The 24,749-nt window shown below is 47.2% G+C and overlaps 2 protein-coding genes across 2 annotated transcripts in view; one reads left to right on the forward strand and one right to left on the reverse strand.

Moving 5' to 3' along the window:
- The window catches only part of LOC103606574 (CUB and sushi domain-containing protein 2-like), a gene marked incomplete at both ends in the record, with an annotated part of 104,683 nt that overhangs the window by 19,298 nt on the left and 60,636 nt on the right, over nt 1-24,749 (reverse strand). The gene's annotated exons all lie outside the window — the stretch shown is intronic.
- HMGB4 (high mobility group box 4) lies at nt 15,420-16,138 on the forward strand. The gene has a single exon (XM_008591148.1). It carries the CDS (start codon nt 15,541-15,543, stop codon nt 16,114-16,116), a length of 576 nt encoding a protein of 191 aa, XP_008589370.1. The 5' UTR covers nt 15,420-15,540; the 3' UTR covers nt 16,117-16,138.

A 24,749-nucleotide genomic window follows, 5' to 3' on the forward strand; every position in this document is an offset into this window, starting at 1 on the left:
CAATTCTATCTCGATGACAAAGCTTGGAGACCATTTACATAAGGAAAATAGAAATCGGGGGAATTTACCTGAATAATTCAGAGCCAAATGTTCTTTATTGCAAAATGGAATGAAGGGAGGGTATTGGGGTGTCAAGAGCAGGATGAAATTAATGATCAAGATTGTAACTGAAGTCAGTGAGACGTCTCCTGCCCTGAGGTCAGGGTAGGATTGATTGATTTAAATTCTGCTTGCACAGCCTGAAGAAATCCCAAGGGATATCTCCCACCTCCCATTTCTCCCACACCTTTGCCCACTCCCAGGAATCCTGTTAATTGTTAATTCCCAAGGCTTAAACTCTCAGGGCCCTGTGCTGCCCATATGTCTTGCCTCTGTGCTGGCTCTGCCTTGCTGGGCATGAATGTTGAGCATTTGAGTTTTCTTGGCATCTATCAAAGAACTGGGGGCTTACACAGCAGAATGATCACATCTGCTATGAGATGCCTTTGAAATGGTATCATGCCTTGCTCAAAACCCTCCAATAAAAGGAACAAACCACCAGAATATATACATGCATCGAAATAACATGTTGCACCCCATAAACATGTACAATTAAAAAAAGAAATAACAAAAGGAACAAACTATCAATACATGCAACAAATATGAATGACTCTCCAAAGCATTATGCTGAGTGATAGAAGAGTGTATACTGTGAGTTAGAGAAATCAGATTAGTGGTTGCTGGAGCTGGGGGTGAGTTGCAGGTGGGAATTGCCTGGCTGGGAAACAGTGCAAGAGAACCTTTGGGGTGATGGAAAAGTTCTGTAACTTGAAAGAGATGTTGATTATATGGGATGTACACATTTGTCAAAGCTCCAAAGAGCTGTACGTTTAAAATAGGTAATTTTATTTTATATAAATTACTCCTTAATAGAGTTAATCGAAAACGAAACAAAAGAAACATTCGATGGCTCAAATTCTTGGAGTAACAGACCTTACTATGGCATACCTGGCCTTAAAAAAGCTGGGGTGCCTTCACCTCTCCTGCCTCCTCTTCTCACCTCTTCATTCTCTATGCTCCAGCCACATGGGTTTCCTTGCTGTTCATGGCTGGCCAGGGCTGCTGCTGCCTCAGGGCCTTTGCACTTGCCATTCCCTCTGCCTGTTGTGCTAGCTCTTATCCCAGACCTCCACCTGGCTCAGCCCCTCACTTTTTCCAAAGCTTAGATCAAATGTCACCTTCTTAGTGAAACCTTTTTACCTTGAGTATACACACACACACACACACACACACACACACACACTGATCTCCAGTCAAACAGAAGAGTTTCCGGGTATAGCCAGTTTTCTGTGCTTCTCTGCCTTTGCACCTGATGCTCTTTATGAGCCCTTTCCCATTGTACCACCTCGCTGCACAGAGAGGCAGAGAAACTTGCTCAGAGTCACACAGCTATTAAGTGCTGGAAGTGGGATTCAAACACAAGCCATTCCATTTAGACCCTGTGAACTCAGCCACCGCATTACACCAGCACACACGCAACATGAAGGAAACCAGTGGAACAGTTTAGGCTGAATTCCATTCTGCTCCTATTCTCCCCCTCTTTCCTCCCCCCCACCCCCCCGGGATCCTCTTTAATTTTGCTCCATCTTAGAATCATAATTAAAGGAGAGAAAAACAGAGAGAGATTCTCCCCTTCAAACCTTTCTGTCCACATTAACTTCACTATGGGGGGCCTGGGGAATTCCAAGTTAACACAGGAAATTGCTATTGCAGTACAACATAAAATGTATTTAAGCAATTACACTCACTTTTTTTTTCTTTTTGGTAAATTGACTTCCGTTAAATGGGGCTTCATTAATGGAATCTGGCTTGGGGAGAATAAAAAAAAAATCACTCCCTTTAATGCATGTAGTTGATTATGGAAAAAGTGGCTTTGAGTTCCTCTGCAGAAAGCTCTAAGCCCTTCTCCTGGTAATAGGAGAGCTTGGAGCAGAACTTGTGGAAAGCATTTCTTCTTAAGAAGCTTCTCATGCAGTCAGGATGTTGGGGTGCTGAGAGACACCACCCTGTACAAGATAACAACAGTGACTCTGCATGGAATTTCTGCCTAATTGTGAGCCGAGGGGAGAAGCATTAGAGATCTCGGTCTAAATCCCAGCATCCTTGAAAATTGACATCCTCAAGAGAACATTCATTCATTCACTTGCCAAGTGCATGTTGCATACGAGGCCCTGCTTGCCAGTGGGGTCCACTCCCTGGGGTTCCCTAGATACAGGGAGTCTCTGAAAAGCCTGTAATCTATAAGATTCAGCAGCAACATCCCCTTCTCTGTGCAGCCTCTATCCATTCCTCAGTCAATGGCCTTTGGGTTCTGTGCTCCCAGAGTGCCTCCTGTGGGCATTATCTCTTACTAAGCTATGTGCACTTGGGAAAATGTGAAACATAGGAGGTGCTTACCCCCCTGCCCCCACTCCCAAACCCTCTTCCCTTCCCACCTGCCTTCTGCTCTCCTCCCTGCGGGACAAAGAAGACACCATGACACAATCAGGGAAACCCTTAGGTAATGTCTTGGCCAGTGATGGGCAAAGGACACCAAGGCCCTTACTGGAGGGTGTCTCCTGCTCACCCCACCTCACCCCTGAAATGAGCCTTCCCTGACTCAGCCCTGACACCCAGTCTCATCACAGATGCTTTCCACCATCAGCTTTCCTTTGGCCAAATTCCTAAGACTCTTGCTATGTCAGGATAAACCCTTTTTCTAAGACAATCCTATGATGATATTCATTTCCAGGAACTGGGTGAATGCTGGGATGAATGCAATTCTCTTTGGGATATGGGCTGCTGGAGTCTCCCAGTCTACAGCCTTATCTTTGAAAAGAGGCCCCAGGCCTCCCCAGGGTCTTTCCCAGCACTATGTGCCCACCCCAGTTGTGCAGGCAGCTCCTGAGCCATGTAAAAAGACTCAACTCCTGGCTATCTAGTAAGTATTTGGCATTGGTTGCTATGAACAAACCAAAGCTTACCGCAGTCATTCCTGCTCCTTAGTGCACTTTCTCCCCATAATTGACACCATCCTCCCAGTCACCATCCCAGGCATTATCCACAACTCCCTGCCCTCCTACACTCCCATGGCCAACCGAGGCCAAGTCTTCTCCACTTCATGAGCTCGTCATTTCGCCTGGACTGCAGAGACAGCCTTCCAATCTGCCCTCTCCCTTCAACCCACCATCCGTACTCTGTGGGGAGATCTGATCAAGTCCTCACCTTGCTGGAAACCTGGCAGCAAAGGTGAACCCCCTGGCTCCCGAATAAAGTCCCAACTTTTTAATGTCTTCCCTCTCCAATGACATTCACTTTGAGCTCCAGCTACACAAAGCAGCTTATACATCCTGAAACATGACAAGGATGTTCCTATCTCCACACCTTTGCCTATGCTGTTCCCTCTACCTGGAATGCCCTTTTCTGTTGCCCCACCTGACTACCTGGGAAAATATCACTGATCCTATAAACCTAACCAAACATCTCCTTTCTTCCACCTTTCCCTCTCCCTGTCTCCATGTGTCCCCTTCGTACCAGGGACACGCCTCTGCCATTGTCCTGGGCATACCAAAGTGCAACCATATTTTGATTTGACCATCTCCCCAACTAGAGGGCAAGCCCCATAAGAGCTGGGATAGGATCTTCTTTGTCTCAGCATTTCCAGCAACACAGAACAGTGCCTGGCACACAGAAAAATTCCATAGAACGGGGCTGGCAACCTATGGCTTGTTGCCTGTTTTTATAAATAAAGTTTTACCAGATCACAAACATGCCCATTCATTCATTTACATATTGTCTATGGCTGCATCCATGTTACAGTGGCAGAGTTGAGTAGTTGTGCCAGAGATGACAGCTTGCAATGCCCTTTACTATAAAGGACTTATATTCTGGTCCTTTACAGTATAAGTTTGCTGGCCCCTACCATCGAAACCTCAGATGATATAGATGGTTGGTATATTTTATGCAGGACCAAGGTGATTCCTTTGACCATGGTTTTGTTATTCACATTGCCCATCTTATATAAACTGTAATCATAATGCATCATTCACTATTTCCAATTTTGCTGCAGATCATCCAGCCAAGAAATATAAGAGTACTTCAAAAAGTTCATGGAATTAAAAGTAATACAAGTCTTTCCACGAACTTTCTGAAGATGCTTCGTATTTATTAAGAACTACTATGTGCCAGACATTGTGCTAGGCACTGGGGATGCTGTGTCCCATGCCCCCTGCCCCACAGAACTTACCAGTGGGGTGCAGTTATCTCATTCACTCACACCTGATATTTACAAAGCAATTCTTCGATGCTCTCCTTCATGGAGTCACTCCAAAGAATTCAATTTAGTTTCCATAGATGCAACTATATTTCCTTTTACACTCATATTTCATCAGTTTATGTGATGTTTAATTTAAATCACATAATTACAATAACAAGTATGACTGGCACAGAGCGAGCTGGCAACAAACCCAACTGGTTCTCAGAAAGTGCAAGACTCAGCTGGTGACAGCAGAAGTGCACAGGCATTGAGGGTGGGGGTAGGAGACGGCCTGTGGCAGCGGTGCTCAGCAGGCCATGGACACCAGTCAGGAAGATCTACTGAGGCCATGGCAGTGCCAGCTAATCCAGGGAACTACTTTGGTGGAGTTGGGTTAAGAGCACTTTGTGAATAGATGAATGAACAGCAGTCACTTGCTTTCAATGGGGGGGGGGCATCTTTTCTAATTACATCCCCTCTGCTATCAGGAGAGTGGGGGCCAGCTAATCTTAAAATCTTAGATTTGAGAAGGACTTTGGAGGTCTTCTAGGTCTAATGCCCAGCTATGTATGAATTTCAACCATAGCATTCTTGACAAATGGTCAGTACAATCTGTTTTGAATGTTTCCAACAATCAAGAACTCACCTCCTTGCCAAATTCTTCCTGTCCACCTTGGTCTACCCCACCCTTTTTCTAGGTACTTCTGACTCATCCTTCAGATGTATCAACTGCTGGCTCCAGGACACCTGGCTCATGCTGCCAAGTCTGGTTTGCTTCTCCTGTGTGCCCTCTGGGCTCCCTGCTCTTTCTCTACCCCAGTGCTTGTCTTACCATGCACTATTCAGGGGTCTGCCTCACCCACAGAACTGTGAGCTCCCTGAAGACAGGAGCTGTTTCTTTCTTGCTCATGGGTCTTCCCTTGGTACCATTCATAGTGCCTGACACAGGAAAAGGCTCAGTAAATATTACTCAACGGGAGAAGGAATGATTGACTGAATGAATGAATACATGAGATCCTGCTGGTGAAAGCAGGGGGCACACGTGGGGAAAAGCAGAGGAAGAGGTAGCGAGTGAGTGAGCCAGGGGACAGTAGGGAGGGCCTCAGACACCATGCTGGGTTCTTCTTGGTTTCCCACCCACTCCTGTCAGGAAGACATACTTCCCCACCCCCTAGTCCCTCAGCCCAACCCCCCAACCCCCCATTCCCTAGCAGCTGCTGGTACCTTCCTGGGGGACTCTTCTCCCACTGATCTATCCCCAACACAGCAACAGTGGGGGCTGGCAATCAATGTGGGCAAATGTTCCTTCTTCCCCGGAAGCAACTCAATAAACTCAACAAATTCTCAGAGCTCTTTCCTGAGAGCTTTTGCTCAGCTAATTGTTAGCTCTAGGGAACCCACACAAACTCCATCAGGTAAATGTTTTTTCTCCAGATGCAGGCTCTCTGGAGGACATGTGTCTGAGCCCGGGAGTGCCGAGGGACAGGTCTCCTGGCTGTGTTTGCTGTTGGGATGAGGGCTTCATCACCGACAGCCTGAGTCTTGTGTGTTGGGCAGTGGCACATTGAGAAGGTCTGGTGGGGGCGTGGCTTGAGGTGTCAGTTTCCTCCCATTCCTAACTCACTGCTCAGCCTGCAGGGCTGATGGGTGAGAGGTTTTCTGCCTCTGTGGAGGGGATGTGCCCGTGATGCTGAAGTGACAAAACAGGGTTGGGTTTGAAGAGGGGAGCTGGCGCCGTGTGCCAAGCTCTGGGCAAAGGGGCTTGTGGTGTATCCCCAGCAAGTTTTCAGCATTGCCCAACTCTCTCCTTTTCTGTCTCCAGGTCTAAATCAGGCAGTTCTGCTCTTTTCTGAGCACGAAAAGCCTTTGAAGAGCAGTCTCCCTCCCTCCAATCACTAGGTGTGTGTAAGGGGCAGCTCCTGTAAGGGACAGCCATATGCATCACATGACTCCTAGGCCATAGCTGATTGGATGGGTGGTCATGTGACCCAAACTGGACCAATTGGCTGACGGGATTACAGGAAGGTAGGTTCCTGTGGCCCCTGGCTTGAGGTTACTTGGTGGGAAGAGGGCTGGGCACTCACTCAGAGGAAGAGAAGGCCCTGCAGACCTGGCCCTCCCAGGGGACATTTGGGAAAGGGTGGCCCAGTGTCATTTCGTTTACTTCTCTTGCTGCCTCCCCACCCTGCCCCCACCACTCTCAAATGACGTCCTGCACCTTGTATAGTCGTCCTCCTCCAGTCTGACTGGGACAGACTCAAAGAGCAGTCTCTCTCCTGACCAGCTGCTGAGCCCTCGGCTGGCTGTCCCCTGTCCCTAGTCCAAGTCTCTGCTACTACAGGTTAGACCTGAGATCAGGATGACAGCACTGGGGCCTGGCGGTCTCCATGCCCTGGGATGTTAAAGCCTATCCCCATCAGGCTTGGCCCAGGAACAAGGTACAGGCCTCAAGACTTGGTGACCACAGAATGCTCACATTCTACCCAGACTCTCTTCCCCTTCCTGGCTAAGGTCCCTGACTAAGTGGAGATGCCACCTATCTGGCTCATAATCTGTCTTGAACCCCTATGTAGAGGCAGTATGTTTAGGAAGGTTAAGGGTTGGGCTTCTGGAACCAGATGGTCCTGTATTTGAATTAGGTCTCTGCTGTTTACTAGTTGTGTGAACATGGGCATGTGAAGTAACTTCTCTGAGCCTCAGTTTCCTGATGTGGGCAATGAGTTTCCTCTGAACAGCTATGCTCATGTATGTAATGTACCCAGGATTGTCCCCTTGCTGAGGACTGAAAAGAGGGGGTGGGATCTCATTAGTGCCTTCAACCCTCCCTCCAGAAGACACAAGGAATAAGCAGATCCCAGAGCAGTCTTTAGGCTTCCCCAGGGAAGTAAGGATGCCTGCATCAACTGTGGTGACAGAACAGCGAATGGGTGGAAGGACAGGGCACTCTGTGGCACCCAGAGCAGCTGGTACACTTGGGCATTACCTTCCCTCTTTCCCTTGGGTGGTCCCAGCCTGGCCTCCACCAGCTCCTGCTTCCTCAGCCTTGCCCATCTTCTGCCTGTCGCTGGCAGACATGACTTGGAGAAGGAATTTGTCCTCTTCCAGGAAGGATGGCGATGTATGCCTTGCAGAGGCCTCCAGGGTTTACATTTGGATAATACTTCTCATCCAGAGGAAATGTTTGCAGATGGCTTATTGAGGAGCTGCCTGCGCCAACATTCGCCTGCCACTCCCCTGCCCTTCTGAGTCTGAGCATCACTATGCTGCCAGGAGGCAGCTAGCCAGCCCTGCCTGAGATCGATCCAGCAGCTCCGAAGCGCGGCTGAATGAGTGAGCCTCTTAGGAGCCTATAGCATGGGTGGGCTAAACATCTCCTGTACACTCAGGCTAGTGAGCAAGGTGCCCTGGAGTCACATGGGGCTGGATTCCAATTCTGCCTCCACCACCACTGGCCTCATGACCTTGGGGAGGTGGCTTCATCTCTCTGAGCTCTTCTTTACCAAGTTTATACCTCACAGTGCGATTGTGAGGGTTAAAGGTGATGCAGTGGTGCTGCTAAATCTCCTGCTAAGGCCTCAAGACACAGCAGCTACAATTCCTGGCTGTGCCTTGTCTCTGTGCAGCAGGGGAGACCGGTGGGCAAAGGGACAGACCTTCAGTGGGTAGAAAGCAGTTTAGGCTAGAGATTCAGCACGTGGGCCCTGAAAGGAGCCTGCCTAGGTTAGGGTCTCAGCTTGAAACTTACTGGTCACTTTGGGCAATTAACTGACCTGCTTTGGGCTTCAGTTTCCCCACACTGAATGTAGGAATTAGGAAAAAATCAAAAAATGGGGGAGAAGAGAGTTCCTGTCTTCTCATATTGCTCACCCCATCACATCTGAGGTTTTTTTTTTTTTCCTTTTTTCGTGTCCGGCAACGGGATCGCAACCCTCGGTGTTGTGCCCGCACCTCGCTCAGCCAGTGAGCGGGAACCGGTCTGTATGTGGGATCCGAACCCTCGGCGGGAGTGCTGCCGCGCTCCCAAGCTGCACACTGTAGCAGTGCGCCACCGGGCCGGCCCACCATCACATCTGAGTTAATGTCTTATACTTTTGGTTTCAGGGGGCAGAAATCTATATCAAATCAGTCTGGAAAAGAGAAGAAATTACTGGCTGCTGTAGCCAAATCATAGGAACAGCAGGGCTGTAGCTTGCTCCAGGGATGGCTGGAACCAGGAACTCAAACACCACAAAACCCATCTCTCTGCGTCCCCATCTCTGTTGCGCTCTGTCTGCTGGCTTCATTCTTGCTATTGCAAATGGCAGCTGCTTGAGGTTGGAACCGTGGCCACCCTTGGTAGTTTCCTGATTCTCCCTCTCACCTTCATCACCAGAGAGAAGAGGAAGACCCCTTCCCTTAGTTCTAAAAAGAAAAAGCCCACAGGAGGCCTCTGATTAGTTTAGCTTGGAGATGTGCCCATTCCTGGGGCAAAGGGCATGGTCCCCACTAGAACCCCAGGACTGGTTTGAGGACAGTTCTCCAAAAGAAGGAATGTGCTCGAAAGAAGGAAGATATGCTAGGCAGACAAAACAAAGATGTCCATTGGGGTTGAAAGAATCAGGGTGTTGGACTGAATGATCAGGGCCACTCTCCTATTCTGTGGTGTAAGGGAGTCGTTTTGTCAAGACCTTGGTATCCATAGATCGCTGTGGGGGGTACCCCCTAAAGTCGGTCTTGTTCTAGATCTGTCCTACATCCTGCTAGAGGTAACAAGGCATGCCTGACCCCCACTGTGCTGATTCCATTCTTGTGCCTGATGATCTGACCTGTTTCCTGTCACCCGTCCACAAGTCCACTGGGCTGGGTGCTGATGCCTTGCCCAGCTTCGGCCAGCCTCTGCCCTCGGGAGTGGACCCAGGCTCTGTGTGTACCCGCTGGTGAAGTTCTGAGGCCATCCAGGTCAGTTTACCTGCTGGACTCAGAGCATCCCATGACCTGGAGATAAGTTGACTAGATCCATCTGGAATAAGGATCAACCCAGATGTGAAATGACTCACCCAAATCCCTTTAAATGTTAAGATTTAGACAACGTATTCTCCTTCCACCCATTCCTCTCCTGAAGTACTGGCCTTGTTCTTTCTCAATTTCCTCCTTTCCTTGGCCCCAGCCAAGGGAATTCCTAGACTATGAGTAGAGGCTAAACACGTGGATGGAGGAGCCAAACAAAGTCTGAGTTTGAAGTCTGGCTCTGCCACTCATTGCCCTGGGGCCTAGGGCAAATCTCTCTCTCCAGGCTTCCAGAGATGATATACCTAAAGTATTATATTTTGATTAAAATATCATGCTCTCTGCTTGAGTAACAGCTCCTGGCAGGAGGTGAGAGCCAAAGAACCTTGGTCTGGCTGCTTGTGGCCTCGCTTCCCCACCAGTCTGGCTCCTTATATGGAGAGATCCAGAGGGGTTTAGATGCTTCCCTCGACCACCACCCTCCTTCCTAAGACATATTCATCCCTCAAACACTGCTTATCAATGGCCATCAAAGAAGCAGCCACACTGCTCCAGCAGCTCAACGGCTATTTACTGAGATGCGGGTGTGTGGGTACACGAGGGAGGGAACGAACTGAATCTAAGAGTGAATTAATTGGTAAGCGAATGAGTGAATTAGTGACTTAATGAGTCAGCAAGCCAGTGAAGAAGAGTGTGTAAAATTGAGTAGATCACGCTCTCTGCCCTCTCCACTAATTCAATAAGCAGCAGTGTAAATTTTCTGTCTTTAAATTTTTAATCTGTATTAACACAAGCAGGGGTTGAGAATAGCACAGAAAAAGGTACAAACCACCAGCTGGATGAGAAAGACACTGTGTTAGTTCCCTATTGCTGCTTTAACAAATTACAAATTTAGTGGCTTAAACAACACAAATTTGTTGTCTTATAATTCTGGAGGTCAGAAGTCCAAAATGGATTTCACTGGGCCAAGATCAAGGTGTTGACAGGGCTGCGCTCACTCTGGTGGCTCTGGGGGAGAATCCTTTTGCTTGCCTTTTCCACCTTCTGATGGCTGTCTTTATTACTTGGCTTGTGGCCTCTTTCTCCATGTTCAAAGCCAGCAGTGTAGCATCTTCACATCTCTGACTCTGATCCGCTGCTTCTGTCATCACGTCTCTGACTCTGACACTCCTGCCTTCCTGACAACGACCGTGTGATTACATCAGACCCACCTGGATAATCCAGGATAATCTCTCCATCTCAACATCCTTAACATAATCTATCTGCAAAGTCCCCCTTGCCGGGGTGGCACCATATTACCAAGTTTCAGGGCTTAAGATGTGGACCTTTTTGGAGAGCCACGATTCCACCTCCCACAGACACCTAACTCTTAGGGTAAGTGCAACCAGTGTGTCCCACTCCACTGAAGGAGGGGCAGAAGGGGCAGAGGAAGCTTCAAAGCATTTATCAAATGCCTGCGCCAGGTGCTTTTGCTCTTGGTGGTGGTGGTGGTGTTGTGGCCTGAGCACTGGGCTTTTTAAAATCTTAGGTGATTTCAGCACGCTCCCAGATTTGAGAAATACTTTGACAGAGATATGCCAAGAGCATATGCTGCCACAGTTCAGGGTGAAATCTGGCCCTGTGATTCCTATAGGTGACGGATCAAGAGCAGGGTGTCTTAACCCTAAATGCACATTACTATCAGCTGGGGAGATTTAAAAAAAACTTTTTAGTTTGAAATAAGAATAGAGTTGCAAAGATAGTACAGAAATTTTCTGTATACTCCTCCCCCAGCTTCCCTAAGACTAATATCTACATAACCACGGCACATGCATCAATCAAAACTAAGAAATCAACACTGGTACAGTACCATTAACTAAATGGAAAACTTTACACAGATTTCCCCAGTTTCCCACTAGTGCCTGCCTCCCCCTTTTTTTGTTCCAGGATCCAATCAAGCATCTCCGATTGCATTTAGTTGTCATGTCTTCTCAGTCTCTTCCAGTCTGTGTCAGTTTCTCAGGCTTTCCTTGTTTTCTCAATACCTTGACACTGAAGGGTGCTGATCGAGTATTTTGTGGAATGTCTCTTAATTTGGGTTTATCTAATGTTTTCTCATGATTAGACCTGGGTTGTGGATTTTGGGGGAGAATATGGGAGGAATCCCATGTGGGAGGAATCATAGGAAGTATGTGATATCAACATGGCCTAGTAGAGATGCTGCCCACTTGCATCACTTGGTTGAGGTGGTATCTGCCAGCTTTCTCCACTGGAAAAATACTGTTCGTCCTCTTCCATGTTCTGTTCATTACAGGTGAGTCCCTAAGTCCAGCCCGCACTGTCCTAAGTCCAGCTCACACAGCTGCTTTTATTGCCATTATTTCAATTTGGTTAATCCTCATGGCTTTATTTTCACCTCGCTACTTTGTACAGACATGGTAGTAATGAGCTAGACTTGCCAAAAGTTACCCAGCTAGTAAACGGCAAACTAGAATTTGAACTCATCTCTGTCTGGCTCCAAAGGCCTTGTTCTTCCCACTACATGTTATTGTCACCAAGTAAAGAGGACCTATCTCACAGTCTCTGAGGTGGGAGCTCCCTCCCACCTGGCCTAGACAGTGTTCTTCAGATCAATCCATGGATTGTGACACATTAGTGGGTCATGAGATCAGTGTGTGGGATGTATTTTAAATAAAATAAAGTGGAGGAGACTATAACAGCATAGAAAATAAAAGCACATCACACACATAGTAAGTGTAGTTTCATAAAACTTTTTGTTTCTGTAACCTCTCTGTGCTTAGCTATTTTTATCCTTATAATGGGGATGAAAATAACACCCCCCCCCATAGGCTTGAAATGAGGATTAAATGAATTAAAATATATAAAGTGCTTAGAACAGAGACTGGCACACATTAAGCATCACATAAATATTAAGTATGCATGTGTATAAATGAGTCATAATGTAAAATGTACTTCTTATTGTAGACTGCAATTGAAATGTTTAAAAATACTGAACTCGGGCCGGCCTGTGGCTCACTCGGTAGAGTGCGGTGCTGATAACACCAAGGCCACGGGTTCGGATCCCATATAGGGATGGCTGGTTCGCTCACTGGGTGAGCGTGGTGCTGACAACACCAAGTCGAGGGTTAAGATCCCCTTACCGGTCATCTTTTAAAAAACAAAAAACAAAACAAAAAAAAAAACAAAAAAATAAAAATAAAAATACTGAACTCATATCTCTAGACCAGGGGTCAGCTGATTTATGATCCTCAGTCTATGGTCTGTTTTTGTAAATAAAGTTTTATTGGAACACAGCCACATTCATCCATTTAAGTATGGTCTATAGCTACTTTTGAGCTACAGTGGCAGCGTTGAGTACTTGCAACAGAAACACTGTGGTCCACAAACCCTAAAGTACTTACTCTCTGGCCCTCTAGGCCAATGCCCCTGCCTAGAGGTAATTTCACCGTACAAGGGAATTTAGATGTCTCTTCCTAGGCCGTGCTTGGCCATTGCAGACCACTCCAGGCATGTGATTGCTGAGCACTTGGGTCTCCAGAATCTCAGCACCCTTGTACCTTGGACTGATGCCTACATGGTGGAAGGAAGGCTAGAAACACGGTACTTCGGTCAGGGTCCCAGCAGGAAACAGATGACCACTCAAAATAATTTGAAGAGTGTTTAATATAGAAACTATCTACGAAGGTGAGGGCAGAGTGTAGGAAAGTCATAGAATGTAGGAAAGTAGCCGAGTACCAGAGGCTAGTAAAAGCAGAACTGTCACTACCCTAGGCTGGAGGGGAAGAGGAGGGAGCGATTCCTGAACGTGGAAGGAAAGAATCATTTAGAGAAGACACCTTAAGAGGAGCAGAGACCTTCAGTCCACGGATGGAGAGCCAGCTGACCCTGCGGGGAGGGAGCCAGGAGAATAGATGCCTTGACATCACCTTCCTGCATCCCTGTTCACTTCTTGGGGTTCCCCACTGGCCAAACTGAAGTGGAAGCCAGGGGGCAGGGGACCCATTGGTGTGGTCCACATGGGTCAGCCTCCCATTATTTTATTCCCTTTATTTCAATTTGGTTAACTGAATTGCAGAGAGCAGGGTGGAGAGCATTGGAAAGAGGATCTAGAAGGGCAAACCTTATACACCCAGCATAAACAGCATTGATATTGAAAGCAAGGGTGATTTCCCTTCCTTAAGCTCCCCTAAACAAGGAATTCCCTTGCTTCCTCCCTCCAAGTCAGGAGTTTGGCTCAAACACCAAAAACTTGACCTAGCTTTTACCTTTGACTGCCTTCTCTTCCTGTATCTGCTAGCCTCCGATGGTTATCCTGGGGTTAATCTCCCTGGATGTTATCACCATGAGAGGGGTGGAAGGTTATGAATAGAGGCACAGATAAGCTGCTGTGTTTTGTGTGTGTCTGTGTGTGTGTGTGTGTGTGTGTGTGAGTGAGAGAGAGAGAGAGAGAGAGAGAGAGAGAGAACGCACCTAAGCAGAGTCTGATGAATATGTGCAGATTTTAAATTTCTTCCTCACACCCCAGCTCTTGATCTCAGGAAGGAGTTCTGTCCCATTCATCTCTACAGGCCAGATCAAGCCCAACAAACAGATGAGCCAACCACTGGCCCCTTGGGAGAAAGAACCAGAGTGAGAAGTGTCCCCAGAGTAATCTGTTTCCAGAGTAATCTGTTCCCATTGGCTAGAAATGTCCCCATAGTAAGCTGTGTATTCCCTCCACCTCCCATCCCCCCACCCCGTCCAACCCAGACTTCCTTGACTGGCATCTGATATCTTACAAAACTACAGCACATCACCTGGAGGGACTTCCCTGGCCAGTCCAAAAATGCTCAATGTATGAGAGATCATAGGCTCACAGGGAGAAAGTGCATGGCTTAGGTAGCTCAGCCACCTTGCAGCAGAGCTGGGGCTAGAATTCAGGATTGGGGACTCTAATCAGTTCTCATCTGTCCTTTACAAAGATGAAAGTTGAAGTTGATCTTGGAGCCCTGGGAATGAACTTAGCACAAATCCAATCTATTGTCAGTCTTAGGCCAGTTTTCTTGTCAGACTCAGCTGCTGAGACCACACATCTGGACCCTCAGCCCCCGGGAAACAGTTCAAGGCCGGCAAGAGGAAACACAGCTGTGGGTCAGGCAATCGGCCGTCAGAATCCACACTCCCACCTGTGATGGCTGTTTGACCTTGAGCAGGTTACTTTTCATGTTAATAAAACTCAGTTTTCTAGTCCTATACATTCGGTGCTACCATCAATCCCTGAGCTGCATTAAATCCAATACCATACAAGCAAGTACCTTGCAGTGTCCAAAGGCCAACAAACTACACTCTTCTTGTCTTCCCCCACCAATTGAAAGACTAGTGGAATATTTGCAGCCGTTTTTACAAAAAGCCAGAAGCCAATTCATTCAAACGTGGCTGTTATAACTTTCTGCTCTAACTCTAAGAAATGGGGACCCCTCGTATGAGAGCAGGGAGGCCTCCTGATGTGCTAAAAGCTCTATCTCGTTTTCACAGAGTCAAGTGTAATTAGTAAAATCTCAAGGTTCCCCTCCTTCCTCCACCTCAAATTTTTTCAGAGAAATGAAGAGTTCAGACTTGTAGCCCAAGTGCTCGGGTCTCAAATTAGACAACTTTGTCCTGACAGGAACCGAGTCACAGCTGTCATACCTGATTATTTTTAGAGTTACTACTAAACCCTTTTTACGGTAGGAGCTGCCACTGTTCAAGGCAAACAGAAAGACTTCACATTTTATCATGACAGCTCTGGAGCCTTCCACCTCCTCCTGTTCTTATTTTCCAGCCTGTCTTTGGAAGGGATGAGGGGGCATCCTGACAGTCTTATAGTGAGGAAGGCAGACCCGTGGCTTGTTACTACACCCGAGGGATTTATAGCTCCCAAAGCTGAGCAAGGCCCACTGCCTCCAGGGAGCCCAGGAGAAGTATTTCCAGGGGAAATAGCTGTTCCATAGCCTTCTCTGGATGAACCATCATCTTCCGTGACAGGCAAAATTTGACCCTCAGGTAACCAGCCTATAAGAGTGCCTGTATGCAAATGATCATAGGTTTTGGCCAGGATTGGCCAGCTTGTGGGTGATGTCATAATTTCCCTTCTCTGACCCAACAATGCCAACACCACTAAAAAGGCCACTCCTGCCTGCAGCTCTTGCAGAGAGAAAAATTCACCGCAAGCAGAGCACCTTCTAGATTGCTCCTGGGGTGTGAGGACAAAAGTCGCTGTTGTCCAACTTATCGAATCCAGAAAAAACAATGGTCATACAAACATGGGAAAAGAAATCCAGTTAAGGCCCAAGGCGAATGTCTCTTCTTACATCCACTTTTTGCTGAATTACAGAAACAAATTCAAGGAGCAGCAGCCAAATACCTACCTTGGCTTTCAAGAGTTCTCTAGAAAGTGTTCAGAAAAATGGAGGTCCATCTCAAAGCATGAAAAGGCCAAATATGAAGCCCTGGCCAAGCTCGACAAAGCCCGATACCAGGAAGAAATGATGAACTATGCTGGCAAGAGGAAGAAACGGAGAAAGCGGGACCCCCACGCACCCAGACGGCCTCCATCGTCCTTCCTACTTTTCTGCCAAGAACACTACGCCCCAATGAAGAGGGAGAATCCGAACTGGTCAGTGGTGCAGGTGGCCAAGGCCACAGGGAAGATGTGGTCTGTGACGACAGACGTGGAAAAGCAGCCATATGAACAGAGAGCAGCTGTCCTGAGAGCTAAGTACCAAGAGGAACTCAAAGCCTACCGTCAACAGCGTAATGGCAGGAAGAAGAGCCTAGTGCCAGCTGACAACCAGTGCAGAGGGGAAGCTGAGTCAGGCAAAGCTGATGGATCCAGTTAGAAAAAATAAAATGCCATTCAACTGTATTACCTGAGCCTGGTGTCATGTGTGGCATTGGAGCTGCTGCTTTGGGGAAGTGACGGGTTTGGTAAAGAAGGAGATTGGGACTGGGAAACTGATCTTGGGGAGGGGCTGGCTCTGGCAGAAGTGGCAGGTCCAAAGGGCTCAGCTGGGGCAGGAAGGTGGAAGTTTCCAGGAGTAAAGGAGGTAGGAGTATCCTGGTTGCAAGTGGTTATCTGAGTTGGAGGACTGTACTCTGGGTCAGGTTCAGAAATGCTAGGTGCAGCTCTGGTGAGGAGGGTGGCAGGACTGGGCATCTTGCTAGGGCCAGAAAGCCTGGAGCTCAGTTCAGGCTCCCCTTTCAGGCACTAGTCAGGAAGTCATGCCATGGGTGGGACCAGGCTAGAGTTTAGATGGTCCTGAGGGGACCCAGGGTTTCTCCAGCCATTCCAGATACCGAGCCTCCAGCAAGAGTTAGAAGCCCCGAGTGGGCCAGGAGGAAATTCCAGTGGTGCTCCTTAGTTAGGATGAACCTACGGACTGACTTCATCAAAAACACAGGGCCTCTAACTGCAGCTCCCAGGCTTGGAGCATCCATGCACCCAGTTATTTTTCTGTGGATATGAGTATAATGCGTATAATTGAACTTATGGTCACCTAGCATACAGTCTTCTTCCTCTTAGTCACAGCACCCTGCTCTCTTTTGTGACTCCCTTTTCTGACCAAGACTTGATCACAGGATGTAATCCCCCTGGCCACAGTAATGGGTCAAGTGATGGGCATCGGACCCACACTGGTCCATCAGAGTAGACCTCAGGTCCTATGTAAGGAGTCCTGGGAGAGCATGCAGCCCAGGGGCTGTTGACAGCCATGTGCCATCTCACAGGGCCTGAGAATGAGGCCACAATGGCACAGTCCCTCTGGCAACAAAACATTCTCCTGGACCTTCCACTGAAGGTGAGCCCACATGTTTCATTTTTTGCCTAAGATGGTTTGAGTTAGATTTTCTGCTACTTGATAACTTGACAAAAATAGGAGTGTGCTGTAAGTGTCTGTACTGTAACTGGGTTTTTCAGGCAATAATATACTGTGGGCAACGTTTCATACAAATCGATATAAATCAAAATGGAATATTTTGAAATGGTTCTTTTGACTTCTTGACATCAAAAAGACTGGGATAAAATGCATGACTGCTCTTTTGTCACCAGGTCCTGCATGCAACAGACTTCCCTAACCCACCCAGCCCCTATTCCATGATCAAGGACTCACCTTTTCTACCTGACTGCACCATTTGAATTTTTACTTCCAAAACAGTAAAAATACATATTTTCTTTAGAACTGTGTGAGCCTTTAGGGAATGAGAGGAAACATAGTGAAGTGATTTAGAAATTCACAGTCTAGAATCAGACAAGCCATTTAGGGAGGATTCTCATGTGCCAGGTGCTGTGCTGGGTACAGGGAGGCGCAACGCGGACTCCTGTTAGGTTGCTGCCCTGTGAGAACTTTCCTTCTGTTGAGAGAGCTGGACGTGGGCACAAATCACAGCACTACCAGGCATGCTGACGAAAGTGAAGTCGCAGTGCTGGGGAGGGCGTGGGGACCACCCACCGAGCCTGTCGCTGAAGTCTTCACGGAGGAAGCAGCCTTGTTCCACTTGGCAACCTCGTACTCATGCTGGCAACATTCCCGTTCCCCGTTCCCCACAGCTGCTATTCCAACTTGGCTCTGCTTCTCCTCCAGCCCAACCTCCACCCTCTCAGGAGACGCCCTCATTTTCTGCTTCATTGAGAAAATAGAGATCATCAGACACAAGTGCTCTCAGTTTTCTTTTTTTCCTCAAAATGTAGTCCACACCTGTCCTTTCCTCCTGGTCTCCTGTCTCCCCTTGTTGCTACCCTCCTGCCTCCCTCAGGCCCCTTGCTCCTCACTGTAAGAGTGCTGATCCTTCAGCCTCTCAGTGTGCACAAGTTAACTTGATGCCATGATATGGTGGTTTCAATCTTAACATTGGCAGGATCTTGGGCAAGTTCCTGTTCCTCTGAGCCTCAGGTTTCTCATCTTTGCAATGGGGTGATGCTCGCCTTATAGGTTGTTTTAGTGATTAAATGAGGCAATGCATTCTAAATTATTTGGCTCAGTCCTGAACACCTAATAGGTACTATGGTGGATACCCTCTAGGGCAGCTGTTCCATGATCATCCCCCTCCCCCTGGAGTTCACACCCTTGTATAATCCCCTTCCATTAAATGTGGGCAGAGCCTGTGACTATCTTCCAACCAAAAGAATATGGCAAAAGAGAAGAAATGTCATGCCCATGATTATGTAGTGATACTCTCTCTTGCTAGCCAATTTGATCTAGAGATTCTCCTTGCTGCTTGATGAAGTAAAAAGCCAAGTTTGAGAAGCCCATGTGGCAAGGACCTGTGGGAACTCTAGCAGTTGAGGGTGGCCTCTGACCAATGGGAGCTCTCAATTCTACAATCACAAGGAACTGGATGCTGCAGCAACCACTCAAGTAGGGGAGCAGATCCTTCCACAGTCGAGCCAGCAGATGAGAACTCAGCCCTGGCTGACACCTTGATCTCAGCCTTGTGAGACCTCAAGCAATACCCAGATAAGCTGTTGCTGACCCACAGAAATATAAGTGTATGAATGTATGTTTAAATGTACAAATGTTTAAACCATTTAAATGTACATTGCTTTAAACCACTAAATTCATGGCAATTTGTTACATAGCAATAGACAGCTAATATATTACACAATAAATGTCAGTTTCCTTATAATTCTAGAAGAGACGGTCTTTAACCTTGTTTCTTCCTCCAGCCTCTACCCTGCCCATTTAATTTCCTTTCCTTTGTTACCAACCTCTTGAGGGCAGAGGAGCCCCTCCCACCCCTCCAGCACTAATGAGGTCCTGACTTGTACTGCTCTGCCATTGTTTCTGTTGGGCTGTCTTGTCTCCAACCTGATTGTGGGCTCTTGGTGGGCAGCAGCTGTGTGATGTACCCGCTCCTCTCTGGGAAGAGGGCTCCCACACAGCCGAGCCTCAGCCCTCATGCCACCTTTTCTGGTTTCCTGTGTGATTAATTATGTGAATGTGGGCGGCCAAGTCAGAGTTTTGACAACAGTTTGCAGTGCTCCTGCTGAAAACTAACTTCATTAACAGTCCTTTATGGAAAAGACAACAGGAGGGTGTAAATCTACTGGCTTCTAATGACAGTGGAGTGACAGTCAGGGAAGGAAGATGAGAAGTGGGAGGAGCCTGGACCTAAGATAAAGCATGGGAGGAAAAGCAGGTGGAGATTCTGGTGTGGTGCCAGCATCCCAGGCCCACTCAGCTGGCTCTGGGGCCCCTACCCTGGGAAGAGGAAGGCAGAGTTTCTGGGCCCATCACCGTCTTGATGACTGAAACACTCCACTGTGATCCTTCTCTCCTAGAGCCTTCTCCTGTGTCCACGTAGTCATTAATTTATTCATTCATTAGCAAATATTTATGTAAATCTTATGCCTGCAATATAACAATAACTGTTCTGGTGTTCATACAGCAAGGTCCTTGATCTCTTACATTCCAGTAATGGGGAAACAGACAATAAAATAACTAAGTCAACAAATAAACACACCAGATCATTCTTTGATAGTGTCAAATGCTCTGAAGAAAATAAACCAGGGTCATGAGATGGACAGTGACAGGTTGGTTGGAGGGCCCTTGAAATGGCTGGTCACAGGCTCTCTGTGGAGATGACATTTGGGTTTCAATTTAAAGGACAAGAAGGAGCCAGACATGCCAAGGGCTGAAGGAAGAGTCCTTTAGCATCAGAGCAGCAAGTGCAAAGGTCCTGAGGCAGGAGTGAGCTTGGCATGTTAGAGGGACAGAAGGGAGGCTAGAATGACTGGAGGTGTGAGCAAGTGGGTGAGATGTATTTGGAAAGGTGCAGGCCCTGGCAAGGAGTTTGTTTTGAAATCTAAGTGCAGTGGGGAGCCACAAAGGGTTTTCAGTAGTGGGGAGCCATGCATTTCCATCTTTAACTTCTAGATATTGGTCATTCTAGAGTCTTAAGGACTATCAAGTGCCAACAAGGGGATGCCACCCCCTCCAAGGACTGCAAGAGAAAGAGGCAAAGTTAAACACCACCAAACCCACAGCAAGTTTTCCTTTTGGAGAAGAGATAATGAGCAGCCTCTACTGGGTATTCTTGGAACAGCTGTAAGCTCAAAACAAATGTGGAAAAAAACTTCTCTCTCTGTGATTCATTTTCCCAGGAATGGGACAAATGGGTAGGCATGGTGGCAGAATATTCCAGGGGACACTTCTTCCTACATCTCATATTTCCATGGGGAACAACTTCCACTAGACCAGTGGTTCTCAACTTGCAGCCTGCATCAGAATCACCTGCAGGGCCCATTAAGACAAAGATTTCTGGGCCCCACTCCCACAGTTTGATTCAGTATTTCCTGGAGTGGGACCTATAATGTGCATTTCTAAAAGTTCCCAGGTGACACTGATGATGCTGGTCCCTAGACCACAGAATTCTTCTTTTACCTCTTCCAGCTGCTCATTCACTCTGCAGAGGTGGCATGACTTAGCTGACTGGTGAGTCTGGGATGAGCTGGCCATTGCCAGTTCTGCCTACCCGCTCTCTCTCCCTCTTTCTCCATCCCTCTCTCTGTCTCCCTCACTGCACAGTGGATTCAGGCTTGCTTTCCAATCAGTTCATTAGTAATAAAGATGACATGCTTATCCTCATCTGTCTTTTTCCTCCATCTGCCAGTTGATTCTGCCCTTGAGATGGGAATAAGTATACTTATTTATTGAGCTTCCCTCAAATCCTAACAGAGAAGTCGATCCCAGTTGCAAAACAATCAGTTGGTATCTGGGCCACATGGCAGCATTGGGATCTTATAGTTGGTTTCAGCCTCCACTAAAGCATCAATTGTTTGGGGGCAAAAAGGTCCAGTTCCTAGGCATTTAATAGTGGAGGTCAGGTCTGTGGTTAGGGTGAGGCCATCAGGATGAGGTCACAAAGGCATTGGCACCACTTTGTCCTGTCAGGTGACCTCTTGTCACACTCCTATAAACAATTCCTGCCCTACAGGTGTGCTGGGCAATAAGTGAAAGGCCTGAGACACAACTGTAAATAAAGTCTGGTGCATAAGGTATATCCTAGAAATGGGGGTGCTTGACCTGGTCTCTAAAGGACGGTTTAAAGAAGGTGAGAACAATGCACAAAAAGGTGGTCTCAAGCAGGGGAAACAGGTTGGCCATAAACCCAAAGGGGGCCATCAGACCCTCCGGCTGGCCTTGACCTCTGGGTTGGATTACCAGTGACACAGGAAACCTTCTGTTACGAGGCCATCCCCTTGTAGCAGTCGCCTTACAACAGCCCTCCCTACCCATCGCTCCACTTCCAACCCTTTCTCTGCTCGGCTGGCTGAGTGATGTTTCTGAGATTCCTCCCCTTGGATAGGGAGATGTTTTGGTGGCTGTCCTTCACCTATGGGAGTCTGACATGGGCCATCAGGCCACTGGGGCCTTACCAGTCATACCATCCCTGACACTCACCAGTGGTGATCCCACCTGCTGATATTCACACTCCTGTGTAATCCCTGCTCCTTGAGTGTGGGCTGCATCTAGTGACTTGCTTTTAAGGAAGAGAACAGGGCAAAGGTGACAGGATGTCACTTCTGACATTAGGCTCTAAAAGCCTGTGACTTCTCTCTCCCTCTCTGGCTCTTCTCTCTCACTTGCTTAAAGCAAACTGACATGTTGAAAGCTGCCCTGTGGAGAGGCTCATGTGGCAAAGAACTGAGGGTGGCTTCTGGCCAACACCCCATGAGGAACCGAGGCACTCGATCAAACAGCCTACGAGGCACTGAGTCCTGCCAATAACCGCGAGCAAGCTTGGAAGTGGACCATTCCCTGTGTGTCCCACAGCCTCGAGTGTCCCGCAGCCCCAGTCACCATCTTTACTGCAGCCTTGTGACAGACCCTGCTAAGCTGTACCCAGTTCCTGACCCACAGAGACTGAGATGTTGCTTCATGCCACTAAGGTTTGAGGTAATTTGTTACAAACTGAAACAGGCGATGAATACAAATTTTGGTATCAAGAGAGGGATAGTGCCGTGACAGGTACCTAAAAAGTGTTAGATGGCTTTGAAACCAGGCAGTGCACAGAGGCTGGAAGTGTTTTGAGGAGCTTGTTAGAGAAACCCTCAATTGCCTTGAAGGGACTGTTTGTAGAAATCTGGACTTTGAGGATGCTGTTCATGGGGTCTCAAAAAGAAGTGAGGAACATGTTATTGGAAACTGAAGGAAGGGGGTCCTTGTTATGCAGTGGCAGAAATCTTAGCCACACTGTTGTGTGCAGCTACACGAAAAGCAGGACATGTGCCTAGTAAGCTTAGTGACCTAGCCACAGTGATGTCCAAGCAAAGTGCTGAAAATTATTTTTTCTTGCTGCTTATGTGAGAAAAGAGACAAACTGAAGGAAAGACTATTGAACAAAGGGGAGCCAGAACTTGGTAGTTTTGAAAATTCTCAGCCTCCCAAGACAGCAAAAGATACTAAAATTAAGAAATGGCTTTTGAGCCCTGCCAGGAAAAAGTGGTCAGGAGATAAAGTTGAGGGTGTGATTGTGTAGTCTTTGGTTAAGACCTGAGAAAGATCAAAGGATCATGGTTTTAAGCAGTCACACAAAGGCCCTTTAAAGAGATTAAGGTGGGCCTCACAGATCCTCCAGATCAAACAACAGGGACTCTGGGAAGCATGAGGGCTGTCCCTTGGCCATCTTAGCAGGAGGACGAGATGGAGAAGGGTTTAGTTCAAAGAAATTTGCGGGTGTGGCTTTTGTGTAATAGAGGGAATCTCAATGAGATTTACAGAAGACCCAAAAAGTTTTTGAGAAAACCATTAGAAGAAACACTCACCGCTGGTACTGAAGGGGACAGAGGTAGTATAAAAATAAAATGAGGCCATTAGACCCCCAAAATTCTCAGCAGGAAGCAGGCTGAGAAAATGTCAGCTTCAAATGCATGATTCCTTACATGAAGAAGGAAGGATGATTCACAGGGAGAATCCAAGAGCTTAGAAGGTGAAGCTGAGAGTCACGGAGAGTTATTCCCAGGCTTTGAAACCTAATCAAGAAACTTCCAGTATTTTCCTGGCTAGATTTCAAAACTGTTACGAATGAGTGAGTCCTCTGTACCTTACATTTCCCCCCATTTTGAGTAGGAATGTCTATACCCATTACCCTATGTCTATCCCACCACTGTACGTTGGGCATGTGGGGCCAGATAATTTGTCTCTCTAGTTTCGGAGGTCACCAGATCCAGAGTTAGAGTATTCTAGAACCTATACTTAAGGAACTATGCCCAAGAGCCTCATCCATACCTGAACCTGATTTAGATGATGAGATTGTGGACTTTCAGTTGATGTTATCATGAGATGAGATGTTTGGAGACCTTGGGAAGGAGTGATTGGATTCTGTATATGGAAGGGACATGAATCCCTGGAGGCCAGAGGGCAGACTGTGATTGGCATCTTCAGAAGTGACTCTAAATTATCTTTGTCTTTGGTATTCTTGGCCTTGTGTGATCCCCTTCCCTTGTGTGTGGCTTGGACCTGGTGATTTACTTCCAACAAATGGAATACAGAAAAAGTGATGGGATGTCGCCTCTGATATTAGGTTATAAAAGACTGACTTCTGTCTTACTCTCTCTGGCTTGTTCTTACGAAACAAGCAGCTGTGTTAAAAGCTGCCCTATGGAAAAGGAACTGAGGGAAGTTTCTAGCCAACAGCACTGAGGAACCAAATCCTGAAAACAACCATGTGAATAAGCTTGGAAGCCAACCCTTTCCTCCTTCTGAGATCTGAGATGACTGCAGCCCTGGCGGACACTTTGATTGCAGCTTTATGAAAAATCCTAAGCTAGAGAACTCAGCTAAGTCACACCCAGATTTCTGACACACAGAAAATATGGCGTGATAAATGTTGTTCCAAGTCACTAAGGTTTCAGTTCTATGTGACACAGCAATAGATGCCTCACACACCCACCTTAAGGTCTTGTTATACCATATTTTGTCCAAAAATACTACACTCTCCCCCTTTCTCTAGGGCCTTTGCATGAACTATTCCAGGCTGAGATGATTCTTCCTACCTTTTAGGTCTGGTAAACTCCCACCTGTCCTACAGGTCTCAGGTCAGTATCCCTTCCTCCAAGAAGCCCTCTTTGACTCCCTCACCCCAGCCTGCTGTGTTCCCATAACACCACATGTGAGTCCATGCATCGCCAACCCCATGCATACCACATTGTAGCTGTTGTTTGTCTCCCCAACTGGCGGAGGGGGGCAAGGACCTTGCCTTACTTGTCCCGGTGCCCTAAAATCTAATACAATGCTTCATAAGGAGCAAAATAATAATAGTAAACTTCTATTGAATGCCTATGCCATGCTGAGTACTGTATAAAGCAATTTAATGTAATGTAATGTTCTTAATAAAAAAAAAATCACATGAGGTAGGTACTTTAAACACTCCATTTTACAGACTAGGAACTTAAACACCAGGTGAGGTGCTCAGTTTAAGCTTGCTGGAAAATAAACAATTGAGTCATGAGAGGCACATTGTTCCTCCTGTCCTG

The sequence above is a fragment of the Galeopterus variegatus genome, unplaced genomic scaffold (genome assembly GCF_000696425.1).
Source record: "Galeopterus variegatus unplaced genomic scaffold, G_variegatus-3.0.2 Scaffold6705, whole genome shotgun sequence".
In the NCBI taxonomy this organism is placed as follows: domain Eukaryota; kingdom Metazoa; phylum Chordata; class Mammalia; order Dermoptera; family Cynocephalidae; genus Galeopterus; species Galeopterus variegatus.